We start from the raw sequence: 15850 nt of genomic DNA, 5'->3' as shown, positions 1-15850 counted from the left end.
AAGAAGTTTAAGACTGAAGAGAAAAGGGGTGTGCATGGTAAAATGCATGCACGCTGTAAAATGCATGAACTTTAATCGCAATAAAAATAGAATGCATGTGGAAAAATGGACGTAGTTGAATCACGATTAGAGGATAATGCGGGAGAAAACCTCATACGCGCTGAAAAACGGCAGATATTAAAGGGGTCATGACATGAGAAACCAAATTTGCCTTGATCTTTTGGTATATAAGAGGTCTTTGTATCATTAAAACGTCCTGCAAGTTTAATATTTTAAGACGTCCTCCCCATTCTAAACGAATCATTTATTTAATCAAGCTCAAAATACAGCTCGTTCTGGATTCATGGTTAGAAGTGACGTGACGGTTAGAAGTGACGTACCAGCGTTTGCATATGACCGCCTCCAGCACAAGATAACTACGCTTTAAGCGCAAGACAACTACGCTCATTTCAGTATCGCCGTCGCCTCACAAGTGTTCAGTCGATGGACAGCGAGCTCTGACAGAGACTACTTGTGCACAGGAAAATTACGATGCCACACAGATGTGCTGTTCCTGGCTGTGGTCAAACAAAACCTCTGAATAAGCTGCCGAAAGATCCAGACGTCAGGGAAAAATGGATGCAGTTTATTTTTTGCGGACGTCCCAGTCACGGCAGTGTTAACTTAAGCGTTTGTTCTGTACATTTTAAGGATGACTGTTTTGAGAACAAATCTCAATATGATGCTGGCTTTGCCAGAAAACTGTTGCTCAAAGATAAGTCCGTGCCGACTATTCTGGGAACAACGACGACGCAAACTGTAAGTAATCTATTTTAAACTTTAAACTACTTTTTAAAGCGCAATTTCATTCATTATGAATAATCACAGTGTTTTTACTTAGTTTACTTGCATATTGTTCTGGCTGGAGGCGTCAATAATTGATACATAGGCACTGACGTTAGCCAATCATAACAGTGGGCATTAACACTGAAGTCTTAAATGGAAAACGCCCCAAAACAGACTGTTTGAATCAGAGGATGAGAAACAGGGTGGGAAAAGGTCATAAATCATTAGATTTTAAAAGTTTTTCTTAAAAAAAAATATATTAATACTATAATTGCACCTAAGGGAACATAATAATACAATAAAAAAACCCATGTCATGAACCCTTTAAAGAATAAAAGCTCAATTGAGATGTTACCACCAAATATGGTACATGTATGTTTGGGCTCATGCTGAGGACACGCAAAAAATATTATCTTGGTGGCGCTATAATAATTACAAAAATAAAAATGGCTCCAACTATGGAACCGTTGGTCCGATCGACTTGAAATTTTGCATGCATTGTCTTTGTTCAAGGTGACATGAAGCTCTATGAGGACAGTTGCATAACTTTAAAAACATGGCCGCTATCGACTAATCTGCTTTCAGCAGCTTTTATATAGGGTTAAATAAGGCCGATCTGAACTAAACTTGGTAGGCATATTTGTCTCTTTGCCCAAGAGGTCGGTGTAAAAATGGAAAACAATTGGCCACCAGGAGACGCGATCACATTGAAATGCATTTAAATCATTGTATATACCGCTGTGTTTAAAAAAGTAACAAGTTATTCATACCATATTGTAAACCTCCTCATTCTGAACAACTTTGCCTTATGGCAACCTTTCCATATTGATTTGAAACAAAATGTTCAATAAATATTTGAGATTATTTTAAAATATTACTTTTTCGAACTAGTCCTAGGCCCTATAGGAATCAAACCAGTGCAGAAAGATTCTCTGGTGTCTAAAAAAATGAAAAGTTATCAAAGGAATTTTAAAATTGTAATTTATTGTCAAATGGTATGCCAAAATGTTCATAATGGGTGTGGCCCATTTGGTACGCAAATTAATGGAGTCATTCTAAGGACACCCAAAACAAATTGTGCATCTTCACCTCTTGGTGGCATTATAATAGTAGAAAATAAAAAAATGTGTCTAAATATGAAAGGTTTGTCTGATCGACTTGAAGGCTTGAACCCCGTTAATCGCTACTTGCAGCTATATTTCTTAATATTAGAGGTCCAAGCACGAAGTGCTAGAACCATATTTGTTCTGTTTTTCTTATTATTAGTAGTCCAAGCATGAAGTGCTGGAACCTTATTGTTTTTGTGGGATTTTCTTCTTATTAGGGGCCAAGCACCGAAGTTACCTAGGCACCTATTGTGTTTGTTTGTGTTCTTTTTATTATTCTTCTGTATATGGTTTCTATGGCAGCCCATAGAACCGTTCTCTGAAAAGTTATGACATTTTGCACACAGGTAGAGTGCAGTCTGAAGTGCTACTTTTGCAAATTTGGAGTCTTTATCTCAAACTCTGTTTTTTCCCTGATTCCTGAGCTCGAAAGCATACCATGGTTTAAATTTCCAACCAACTAGATTTTCCGTTATTTTTTTATTTTCTTAAAAACGTACTTTTTCAAACTCGTCCTAGGCCGTATGTCCGATTTGCAAGGAAATTGACGTGCTTCTTCGGGAGACAGTCTGGACAAAAAGTTATTCAAATAATTTTGCTAATCAAACGTTTTTGTGTGCTTGCAGTCTAAACTGAATGTAACAACACTAAAAAACAAACATGTACCACCAAATAATACAAAGAAATATATTTTTCTAAAAAAAAAAAAAAACTCAAAAAACATTTGTTGTCATTTTCACTCATTACACTAAATTTCTTGAATTAAAAACATTACTCCATAGCATTGCCTGTATAGCATCTCCATAATTCAATCTTACTCACAAACTTGCATGTTGATTCAGTCTGATAAATCGTTCAACTGAATTAATGGAATAATCACTCAGGGCTGTGTTAACCAAAAGCATTGTTAGCCCAAGTAGCTCTTAAAACCATTGGTGCCTATGGTACTTACACTAAAGATGCTCTTGGTAAACACAGCCCAGAGCAGTTAATAAATTAAAATCTGACTTACTGCACTGCATTTCTTTACTCTATCATCACTGATTTCAAAATAACAAATGTTTGTTAACCCTCTGGGGTCGCTGGCGTGTCCTGCTTGATATTTTCGTCATTACAGCGGGAACAATTTCCGTCATTTTTGGGTATACAGCTAAGTGTAAGACATCATTAGAGACTATAAAGCAGTGGTTCTCAACCTTTTTTGAACAAACGCCCCCCTGACCTCTTCATGATCCTCTTAACGCCCCCAAAAAAAAAAAAAAAAAAAAAAAAAATACACAGCCAAACAATTACAGCCAAACAATTGCAACACTGATACCTGAAGCCTGAGTTTTTGGTAAAAAAAAAAACTGAAACAGAAGTTTCTTATTGTATTTAAACTACATGTAAAAGCCTCAAGTTGAGTAATATTGTGAAAAAAATGCAAAAACACATGGATTGTTTGAAAGGTATTTCAAATGTATTTAGAAATTCAAACAAATTCAGGCTCACACAAATTTTTTTTAAGATGAACAATCACGTGAACAATAACGTAACTAACCTAAATGGCCAATGAAAAAGCAGAGGTCGTTCGCAAGCACTCAATTAGGCGATATACTAGGCTTCAAATTTGAATAGCCTACAAACGGTCATTTCTACCACTCTGACAGCTGCGGCATTTGTTTTTAGGCGTTGCTATGGAGATCATTTGCCGGTAACTAGCCGAGTGGGTTATTAGCAACATTTAAATATGAATTCATTAATTTGCACAGACATAATTTTATTTTACATTCAAATGAACATTGTATGAGTTGTCAGAGGCTTAAACGTTGTGATGAATAACAGTGAGTAACGTAGGGTGACCACCTGGCTATTGCTCTGTTGCAGGTCAGCAGACCTGATTTTGCGGGACACGAGGGAGAGAACTTAAGTTAATATTAATATACTAGGTGAATAACTGCAGAAAGACAAATAAAATAAAATCAATATTTATATTATTATGACTTTATTATTCCCATCGGACAATTACACATTGCAGAGTAGAGATGCGTCACCCGAAGCTCTAACGTCACCCGAATCAGCTGTTAAAAACAAACTCACCATCACCAATGATTTTCTCCGATTAGATATCCGCACCCGATCATCACATTACAATTAAAATTCTCAGGGCCAGATGTACTAACGCTTTTGCGCCCACTTCAGGCGTATTTGTTTCGCAAAGTGCGCATAAAACCATGGCGAGGTATGTACGAACGTGACGCACCGAGATGAAAGCGCAGATTGCCTGTCGCAAATTGAAAATGGCAAAATGCGCTTTTCGTGTCATGCATATGCATTCATGGGATGGACAAGGGGAAAGTGGGAGTGTCACATAAATAGATGGGAGGGGAAGCGTAAACTGCGCCTAATTATGTATTCCGCGTTATGTACAGAAAAAGCCGGTGAAAGCGCCTCTATTTTACGCTGAAAATTCTCCGCCTATTAAAAGCATGTGTAACTTAGGAAGCGGCTCTCCTGGCATATCCTCCTGGTGAAGTGGCAGCAGTAATCCGAGCAAGACGAAGACATAGGCTAAGGAGAAGAGCTGAAAAGATTTTTGCGCAGGCCGCCTGTTGAGTACCTCTGAGTAACGCCCCCATTTGTGCCTGAGCCCCCTCTCTGCTGCCTCGCTCACACCACCCCCCAACACTGTCCAAACGCCCCCTAGGGGGCGGTACCGCCCCCGTTGAGAAACGCTGCTATAAAGCGTCTACTTTTATTTGTCTACACTCACAATAACAACAAAACCTTGTGCTTTTGTAAAATAAAGAAAATAAAAAGGGTGAGCTGTAAGCAGTCTCTGGGTTTGCGAGCATATATCTGAAACACGTCACAAAAATGAACTGAAACTCCGCAAATACTTATCACACAAGCATGAAACGTATGTTTAAAGAACGCTTACATTTCTACTTTTAAATAAAACAATTCAAATTTACAACAAATATTCTCCTGCAATGTAATCTGTATGTAACAAAGCGATGTATATTTTTTACTGACTCAGCTCATGTGATCACACCCACCAGCAGATTCATACGCTAATGTGCTGAGACGATCAAATCAAATGGTAAATTCCCCCAACAGTGAGGTTTGATGTAAACAATTAATTCACTTTACTGCGCGTTTGTAACGATACACAGGTGAGGAAACTCCTGGATAGTAAGGAAGAGTTGACATTTTCCTCAGAAGAAGAGCGGGACTGATGAATGTTTGATGAATGTTTTGAAGAGAGACTTGATCCAGCCGAGGATACAATTTCAGACGAGTGAGTCATTTAGTTTTCGTTAGTTGACATGCTATTTTATATAAACATGTACATATTTTACTAGTGGGACTGTTTCCAGACTTGCCAGCCAGGATTCAGAGTATTGAAATTTGAAATATGTCTTAATAGGCAAGTTTTAGTTACATTTAAATGCTGTTTCGGCTAAAGCAGGTATTTAAATTGTATAATATAAATACGATATGTAATATGATATAAAATTATATGAATGTTTAGAATATATTTTATCTAGTGTTTATGCTGCCTCATTATCATCAATACTTGTGCTTGCAAATATCTGTTCAGGTGTAAATTAGTAAAATGCACTTTAAATATGCCCATATTAGAAAATCACCATCTTATAATGATTTCTGAATGTGACACTGAAGACTGCATTAATGATGCTGAAAATTCAGCTTTGATCACAAAATGCATTTTACAATATATTAAAATAGACAACTGTTCTTTTAAATTGTAAAAAGAGTTAACACAATGTTTTTACTGTATTTAAATGCATTCTTGGTGAGCAGAAGAGACTTCTTCTAAAACTTTTAAATGGTATTGTAGGTCTAAAATTAAGTAAAGTCTTTATGTAAAGAAAATGTATAGTCAGATTACTTCTTTTAACTTAAAACTTGATTTTGATCATTAAGTCTCCTCATATTCATTTTCTTTGTCACATTCCTCATTGATGGGCCCAGGCAAGGGGTCGTTTGTCTCCTCGGGTGTGAATTACCTCAATATTCGTGATGGTTCACGCCTCCTCACATATGACATTTCTAACACTGAAAGTGTCTTACAAAAGTTAAATGACATGCCCATTAGGCAGATTTGATAAAGGACTTGAATGAGAATGGTCCAGTCCCTGTGTCTCTCCAAAAGCATCATTGCAAAACTGATCTGGTGCTCCGGGTTACAAAAGACTACTGTCCAATCCTTCAGCAGATCTATGGACATATAAACATTCATCAGTGTCCCGCTCTTCTTCTGAGAAAAATGTCAACTCTTCCTTACTATCCAGGAGTTTGTAACGATACACAGGCGAGGAAACACACTGGAAACATGGAGGTGCTTTCGAAACTGTTCTTCTTTGCTGGAGCAATAAGGGAGAAAAACAGAACTAATTCTCACTGACCAGAACAAAACGAACAGTGAAGCTTTGGTTTAGGGTTCCAGAGCACAAGAGATATTTACGCTTCCCTGAAATAGGAAAATTCTGACGGTTTGGCTCTGGACTCTGCCTTATATGTCCACGATGATGTCAGCATAGGTAGAGGGCCAATGTTCAGCCAATCAAATTGATGTGATGCTAGAGGGCTTTGAGGTAACCTCCCCTGGGAGGTGCTCCCATAGCGTGTCGAAGTTACCTTTTTGAAAAGGAATGATTTTTTTTAGACCTTCTCCCAATCCTAATTCTCAGATTAACTTTCCATATAAAGTGGAATTTCTGTGGCATATGCCAGTTATGGTGTAAATAAAGTGTTAAAATAAACCAAAAATAATGAAAGTTAAACTGTATAAAACCCATCAACGTGTGTGTGTGTGTGTGTGTGTTTTCTGTAGGAAGGGACACAAATGTATTAGTTTACATTAAAAGAAGACTTGCCATGTGTTCTAGAAAACTTGGCAGAACACGAGAAGCTGTTAAGATGATGAGAGACGTGAGTGACATTTGAACCTCAATACACACTTTCATAAAATACACACTTCATAAAGGTATGAAAAAGTAGCAAAACAATACCTGTCAAATACAATTCTTCATATTAATTATTAAAGATTGTTATTTCTCTAGGCATTTTCAGTGTAGACTCAAGTTTGCCCTCAGAATTCCCTTATAAATGTATTTATTTGTATTCCGTTTCGTGTACTTGGTAATTGTGAGATGTTGTTGTGTTTCCTGCAGTTAATGAAGGAGTTTCCACTGCTCAGCATGTTCAACATTCATGAGAATCTGCTGGAGTCTCTTCTGGAGCTACAGAACTATGCTGATGTGCAGGCAGTGCTCGCCAAATATGACGGTAGGTGCTTGAGTCTCTGAGCACAGATCCATTCTGCATGCCTCTGTCTGTCTCTCGTGCACTTCAGTAATGTCTGACACACCATTGTTGTGTTGCTGATTTAGTGTTCTACAATAGAACTAGACCGCTTGGATATTTGGGTCCAGTTATGAAATGGTACTGCCTGTACCTTCATTTTTTGCTATAAAGGGATTTGAAAAATTAAGGTTTTCCCAAGTGCTGCTCTAAAGGAGTAACTTTCTAAAACACTCCAAACAGGTATAATTTACACAAATAAATGGTGCATAAAGTAGGGCCGCAAGGGTACATGGAGAACTAAAATGAAAAAAATATTGTGGAGCAACACGTGACCGCATGGAAACAAATCTTAACAGAACAGAGAGCCACAATAGAAAGTGAGGATCAGATAAATGCATGTGAAGTTTATGCGAACAGTTCTTTCATCAACCCAAAGGGCTAGAAAAACTATTTTTGTCTGGAGTTGTATTATGGGTTCAAACCCGAAGGGCTGAAGATATGATTTTGGCCTTATATAACTCATATCAGATATAGATGTACAAATTAATTATATTAACCTCAGCAGTCCTGCCATTTACACATGTTTTTAAACTAAGAGTTCTGTGGAGCAAAGTATGAGTTTTCTATCACATAGAAAATAGTTATTTCCCAAATAGTTATAGGAGTTGCCTTGTTGTTAATAGCCAACATCCCATGGGACTATGCATGGCAGGGGCGTCCTCCCTGAGTCAAGCATTGTTGACCGCATACCTCCTGGCCCTCTCACTTCGGGGCCCAGCTGGGGGGTCTCCTCTTCATCCAGAGCCACTGACTGCTGCCTTCTGCCGCCTCCGACACAGCTCTGATTGCCGAACGCTGGCTCTGGCCCTTAATTCCCAGGTCTCTAAGCAGTCTGGTTGTAGATGTTGCCACAAAACCTCTGCAGCCCACCTCCACTGGTCGGACTTCTGTGTTCCAGCCATGATGCCGTGCTTCGGCAGCTAGATTGGCATAGCACTGATGTTTTCACTCATAAGCCTCATCTACTGAGTCCTCCCAGTGTACTGTGAGCTCAATGATGAAGACCTTCTTGAGCGAACGGGACCAGAGCACCATGTCAGGTCTTAGGGTGGTGGTTGCGATCTCCGGAGGAAACACAAGTTGCCGGCCAATGTCAGCTAGCATTTTCCAGTCGCGGGCCAAGCGCAGCTGGTCTCGCTCTAATGGTGTAGAGCCGCTCTTCGGTGGTTTAGCCCCTTCGCGGACAAAGGTCGTCCGTAAGGGGTGTGATGCTGCTGGGGGTGATAGGGAGTTGGTGGCAGCTCGCTTGTCCTCCAGGGCGGACGCAAGGTTTTTAAAGACTTGGTTGTGACGCCAAGTGTAGCGTCCTTGGGTGAGGCTTGTTTTACACCCTGTGAGAATGTGCCTGAGGTTGGCTGGCAAGAAAAATCTGTACTGTCCAGAAACGAGAAATGTAACAGGTGTTATGAGAAATATATGTAGTAGACTATTTTAAATAGTCATCTTCACCTTGCAGCTGAACAGCTCTGAAAATAATAACCGTACTGATTTTGATTCCATTCATATGAAACGCCATTAGCATGTAAAATAAATATTTACATTTTGAAAAACATTACTTAAATGTATAGGCCTACTTGCATTTTGGATCCTGAGCAGCTCAGATTTCCAGCCACATGAATAATCGCTGGGGAAAAAAGATTTTTTTAGGTTTCATTCAGCGCTTCAACTGTAAACGTGAAATTATTACTACTATCAAACGAGAAACTGCACTTTTTATTTTATTTTACTGTGGGAACGTTACTGTCCCTTTACGAGTGTGCAAGCACATTAAACAGTGTCAACGCTGCATGGAGAAGATGGGGACAGAGATGGATTTACAGTCTTATAGAAATTAACTGTTGATTTCATGTGTTCCAATGTGTGGACTACTAATTTTCAACAACATGTTAAAAAAATTTGGGGTGAATTTCATGCTCCGTGAGCTGTGGAATGTGCGGGGATACTTAAACAGTTGCGTAAGGCATGCAGTCCCACTCTGAAATTCCTGAAATGGGTTTTTTTACCCTGCAATTTTTTATACATTGGTAATTGATGCTGCTAAGATAGTTGGAAAAGAGTGAGGCGATTTCTAAGAGTGTGCTCTCAATGTCTGCACGCAGCCAATATCTTAAATATAATAATAATAGCGTAGATGCCATTAAATTTATTGCAGAGTTCTAAATCATGATAAATGTTTCTGGTTCCGGCAGACCTAACTAAAGCAGCCTAATTGTGAGTTGATGGATAAATTAGGTGTATGTCTGACTAAACAGATGTGTCTTTAGTCTAGACTTAAACTGAGTGAGTGTGTCTTAACACCGTTAGGGAGACTATTCCATAGTTGAGAAGTCAAATATGAAAAGCATCTATCTTCTTTGTGGATTTTAATATTCTAGGGGCTATTAACAGGCCAGAATTTTGTGATCGTAATGAACGTGATGGAATATAGTGTGGTAGAAAGTCACTTAAGTACTGTGGAGCTAGACCATTCAAAACTATGTATGTAGTTTACAGAATTTAAAAATGTATATGAAATTTAACAGGTAGCCAATGTAACGACGATAAACGGTGCTAATATGATCGTATTTCTTGGTTCTAGTCAGCACTCTGGATACCGCATTTTTAACCAATTGAAGTTTATTTATTGATCTTGCTGGACATCATCCCAGAAATGCATTTACAATAATCTAGTCTTGAGGTCTTGAACACACAAATTAGTTTTTCAGCATCAGAAACAGAGAGCATGTGTCGTAACGTAGTAATATTTCTGATGTGGAAGAATGCTGTTCTACAAACCTTGGAAATTAGATTTTCCAAGGACAGATTGGTATCAAATATAACATCTAAGTTCTTAACTGTAGAAGATGACATAACGGTACGTCCTTTGAGATTCAAATGATATTTTAGTGGCTTTTTCAAGGTTTTTGGTCCAATAATTAATACCTCTGTTTTGTTGGAATTGAGTAGAATGAAAATTTCTGACCATCCAATCTATGATTTCATTGAAACACTCATTTTGGAGAATTGTTTTCGTTGGGTTTTGAAGAAATATCAAATTGGGTATAACAGTGGGAACGTTTTCCTTGATTCCTGATAATATCTCACAGGGGGAAGCTTGTATAAGGAGAAAAGCCTGTTGCACTCCTTACTTTAACTTTTAAAAACTAATACTGACTTATTTGTTATTTGACAAATAAAAATTTATCAGCAGTATCAAGAATGTAAACATTCTTACATTCTCAAGGATTACAGGTCATGACTGTATGATTATAATACATTCATATTTTATTTGAGAGCTACTAAAGTTATCCAGCCAAGAGCAATGGGTGGTTTTCTTGTTATTGTTGTTAATATTAATGAAATACACAGAGGCAGGTCTATCAGGTTGCATTTGCACTTCAAGGCCTAATGCACTGATCTGATATTTTGGTATCCCTGTGTTTATGCTTACTTCAGACATATCTGACTTTTTCTATCAGTACCTCAAGACAATTTCTAAATGTATCTGACCATCACACAGCCATGCATCCACATAACCATAAACGCTCTCACAACACACACACAGGCACATAAAAGGTAGCAGGGCAGAGGAAGAGTCATTAATTTCTCAAGAGGAAAGCGATACTTGATTGGTCAGAGAAACTATAGCCCTACCCCTAATAGTAACCGTAACCAATCAGGTAGAGCTTTCTTCATAAATATGAGTCTTCTCCAGAATCCATCTTATACGGGGAGTCTACTAGCTAGCATAAAAACTGCATAATGTGGCGATCCCATAGTCATTCAAATAAGCGATATCTATGGAGGAGATGCTTCAGTGTGTTTAATAAACTGCCTTTGACCCCATTTACACATGGTATATAAAGATACATTTTTGGTGATTGGATCACATGTGGTCAGTGCTAAATACAGGTCTAAACGGGGTCTAAAACGTTTCGTGACCGATCACAAAAAACAAACAAATGTGGTCAAAAACGCATGTGAGGTGTAACTTGAGGTGTAAACGCTAATCCGTCCTGTATGCGTCCCGGCAGCAGTGAAGTGCCTCCCCTCACCTGTCAATCAACCGCTGTGATAAGAGTTTAAACTGCCAGTTAGTAGTGGCTTTAAAAGCAAAGAGATGTTTCGCCTGACCACATGTGATTGGATCACCCGAGATGCATCTTAATACAAGGTGTAAACAGGGTCTTTGTGAGCAAACAGCTCATCATTTAATGAATTGACCACTTCTCCGCTAGTCTTCAATATGTTTTACACTAAACAATCCTTTTGAAATTTACTTTGTGTGGAGTTAACTATGATAAAATTTATGTTTTATTAGAGAAGACATGGACAATTTTGCGACAGGTAGTTGTCGGTTTACTGCTCTCCCCATTCATTTGTATGGCATCCACAAACAGTGAATTACTGTTGTAACACTAGTTGACTGTTACGCTTCACTTATGATAGAGGAGGTTGTTGTTATATGTGTTTTTTATATATGTATATGTATATATATTAGTAATTAAAAGAATCTCTGTCTTCTGCCTTCCTACGTTTTGGAAATCCACCCACGTGGGAGCCAAAATGAGGAAATAAATAGTAATTTTTAAGAATTATGTTATTTTAGTGTTTTCTTGATGGAAAATTGTAATAAATTAAATATTTTAATAAATTAAAATGAATGGAAGAAATGGGAATGCCCAAAGGCAGACAACATCAACGAAAAACATAAAGCCTCATCATCTCTGCCTGTAACCCTCTAGCGCACCACTCCTCGGAAGACCGGTCTTTACCTGCTGGTGTCTTTGTGGGTCCAGGAAAGGAGCGGTGAGGGTCTGGTGCGAGTTAGATGCAACGCTGGAAATTGGAGCACGTGTTGCTGCCGGGCCCCTCGAGTAAAGACTGTGCCACAAGCACCTTGGACCAATAACATTTTACTGGTTATTTGAAATGTTCTTTTATTGTAACGTTGACCAACCATTTTGGAGATTTTGGTCTTTCCAATATCTAAATATATTGTGCCATAATAGGCCAGTGTGGAAAATATTAATTTAAATAATGGTACGGAAAACAAATGGTGGGAAATGTGTTGAAAGTCTGTATAGTTTTGTACAAAAAAATAAGTTCAGACTTTCAGACATAACAGGGTTCAACAATAAGGACTGCCTATTGGCCCAGGGCTAGTGTGCAAGAGATTTGGACCAGTTGCTAGAACTGTCACATGCCCGATAGGGCCAGTGCTGAACACAGTCTTCCAACCGAGCTCTCGGAGACAAGCGAGTGCATACATTATTGAGCATGCTGATATGAGCAAGCTTGCTGATATGAGCAAGCTCAAATTACTGGATCCGCCTAGGCACAGTGGCGGGAATGCAAAAGAAATACACCAAGCTCACTCTTGTAGAACTGTCCTCAATCTATTACCAATGTGTTTGACTGAAAAAATTACAGGAAAAACTTACTTCATGAATTTTGGAGTGGGACTGCACGTCTTACCCAACACTTTAAGTATCCCTGCACATTCCATGGTAACCGTGCAGGAATTTTCCACATTCTTTCGTCTTAACATATTGGTTATTGGTGAAAATTAATAATAGACCCATAGGAACACAAGAAATCAAAAGTTTCTGTCTGTAAATCTGTCTGTCTGTCCATGCATCTCTCTCCATGCTTTTTAACATGCATGAGCACTTGTAAAGGGACAGATCGCTTTCTGTCCTACTGTTCCAACAGTAAAAATAAATATTTTTACCTTTCAAATTTTTTTGCCTTTAGAGATGAAGCATTGATGAAACATAATAATCTTTGCTAAATCTGATTATATACATAACTGATAATCTGAGCTGTTCATCTCAAATTTAAGAACATTTAACAACTAGGTAATGTTTCAAAACATAATTCATTCTTGGCGTCTGATATGAAAAGAAGCACAATTAGTATGGGTATTATTAAACCGGTACTTTATTAACACCTTGACAGCAAGTGTTTGGATTGTGGACGATCCCAATTTGAACCTCTGAGAATTAGGCTAGTTAACCTGCAGGGTTGGGGAGTAACAGAATACATGTAATGGGATTACGTATTTAAAATACAAAATATAAGTAACCGTATTCCACTACAGTTACAAATTAAATCATTGGTAATTAGAGTACAGTTACATTCAAAGTATTTTGATTACTGAAGAGATTCCTTTTTGCATTTTATTGTCATTTGTTTAATTTAATATTTAGTCCTTTCAGATGGAAAACATTTATACATATAAATGATGCGATCCAAAGTGCATTTGAACAGCAGTGAAACACTTTCTTATGATGTGTTACATTCATACGAGCAGACAGAGAAGTACGTTTGGAGCAGAGGAAATAGAAATAAACCTTGTGTAAATTGTCAGCTTTATGCTAAGCTAAAATGCTTTTTCTAGCCATTTTACATGCACATGTTACCAGACACGGTCATATTTTTTATCAAGAAAATTAATGTTGGACCATAATTTCTTTTTCTAGTAAGACATTTGATATTAGGGCAAACATTTTATTCTTGATAATTATTTTTGTATTGTCATGTAAAAATATCAAAAAATCCTTAAAAATGGATCAATTTTATTGATCTTGTTTTAGAAAAAACACTGCATAAGATATTTAGGTTTTTCAGAGAATGTATTTTTAACGTGTATTTTGTCTTACTGTACTGGTACTGAGTTTTTATAGTCAAAACGAGTGAAAAGTGAAAACCAGTGCTGAAGAAGTAATCCAAAGTATTTAGAATACGTTACTGACCTTGAGTAATCTAACAGAATATGTTACAAATTAAATTTTACATCATGTATTCTGTAATCTGTAGAGGAATACATTTCAAAAGTAACCCTCCCAACCCTGTTAACCTGATATTAATTGAGCTGTCAATATCCAGTAGCTAATAACTTTTTGATCATCGTAAATAATTTTTACCTTTGTCGACACTTTTTGTATTCTTTGTATTTTTTATCTCTTATGCATGACGTATTTATTTGTAATCTTGTGCATATTGTTTGATTAAATGTCAATTGAAAAATGTATTTTAAGTTGCTATATCAGCTGATAATATTGACTAATTGAGCAGTGGAGTATGTTTGTATGTCAAGATATGATTACCTTAACAGGGACATTATTTAGTTTTGATGTTGATGTTGTTTGGTAACCGTATTTGTTCTCTTCCTCAGACATCAGTTTGCCAAAGTCTGCAACCATCTGCTACACCGCAGCACTTCTCAAAGCCAGAGCAGTGTCTGATAAGTGAGTTACTGAATAATGTTGTATTTGTCCAGATTTGTGACATTGTTGTGATTTAAGAGGTATTTTAATAATAATAATAATAATACATGAATGAATGGAGTGCTACACCTCTTGCCTTAAGCGGGTGTCACATGAGCTGATTTTTCCAACGATTTTAAGGTGTAACATTTAGTTACATCATTGCTGGCCATTAGGTGTGAGACAGAGTGTGGATTAGCATCTGCCAGCGGGAGGTCGTTAATCCCTCTGAGAACTGATCAAACTTGTCAAAAACTCATTCTGTTGCTCGTCCGGGCTATTGTGGTCTCAAAAAATGGCAATTTTTTTACTGAAGAACTGACAAGACGTCATGCTGATCTGAACGTTTTCTTCAAAAATCACACTCCCAGCTGCACATTATCACAAACGCTGATTGTGATCAATGTGATATTGTCACCAAGTGTTTTTCTGGGGTTCTCCTACACTAAAATGACTGTTAAAATCAGAAATCTGTGTGTTTTTGTTGAACAAATCCTTGCACTGCATATGGACTTCTCGTTCTATGGCAAGCCTCGAGGGATAAATACACAATCAAAAACATTCACATGGTAAAGTTACACCATAAATTGCATCCTAAATCACTCTATTACAATTGTTGATGTTCATGTGGTACCCCTGTTTTTATTTCGACGAGCTGCACATGACAGGGACACTGAGGGAGAGAGTCGAGGTGAGTCGGTATGTCTGTCACCCCTCCATCATTCTGAATCGAGAAGTGTGTTGTACCTCCGACTAAAGCCATCCTTCTTTTTGAAGTTTGTTCTGCCTCTATCCATGAGAGATAAGCGATCGTGCTAAAATATCCATATCTAATATAGTTGCCAAAACGCTATATTCACTTTGATGATTAATTACAGTGATGAGCTGACCGAAAGATTTCTTCTGCGCAGATCCATCATGTATGTCCATGGTTTTTATAGGGATATTGTTTGATTCTTTGGTCTGTTGGGTCAGATTGCATTCTCACCACAAGAAAGAGCTGCAGAGTTCATTTGCAATTGGTGGTCTCGGACCGATTGTTTTGGTGCGGATCCGAGTACGATTGTCGTGTTTATTTATGCCGCTACAAACCGAACCAAGGGAGAAAACGTACCAGATTCTGAAACAAATGCTCTAAATGATGCAGGTGTGAGATTCATGGAGTAACATACCCTGTGAAAGTGCATGATTATGCTTTTATCCCCTCAAGGCTTGCCGTAGAATGTGTATGTCCATATGCAGCTTTTAGTGAATAAAGAGATTAGATTAAATAAAAACAGTGGTCAAAATGTTATG

At 37.8% G+C, this 15850-nt stretch overlaps 1 protein-coding gene across 4 annotated transcripts in view; it reads left to right on the top strand.

Moving 5' to 3' along the window:
* LOC127623369 (suppressor of tumorigenicity 7 protein homolog) overlaps window positions 1–15850 on the top strand; it is a 63268-nt gene that overhangs the window by 35492 nt on the left and 11926 nt on the right. For all 4 annotated transcript variants that reach the window (XM_052097809.1, XM_052097810.1, XM_052097808.1 and 1 more), the window contains 3 exons: window positions 6772–6869; window positions 7112–7226; window positions 14464–14536. In XM_052097809.1, coding sequence (XP_051953769.1) covers window positions 6772–6869; window positions 7112–7226; window positions 14464–14536 — 286 coding nt within the window. The remainder of the gene's footprint in view (window positions 1–6771; window positions 6870–7111; window positions 7227–14463; window positions 14537–15850) is intronic.

This window comes from Xyrauchen texanus, chromosome 29 (genome assembly GCF_025860055.1).
Source record: "Xyrauchen texanus isolate HMW12.3.18 chromosome 29, RBS_HiC_50CHRs, whole genome shotgun sequence".
Taxonomy (NCBI): Eukaryota; Metazoa; Chordata; class Actinopteri; order Cypriniformes; family Catostomidae; genus Xyrauchen; species Xyrauchen texanus.
Note: the sequence above shows the minus strand (reverse complement) of the source record. Positions and strands in the feature narration are given on the sequence as shown.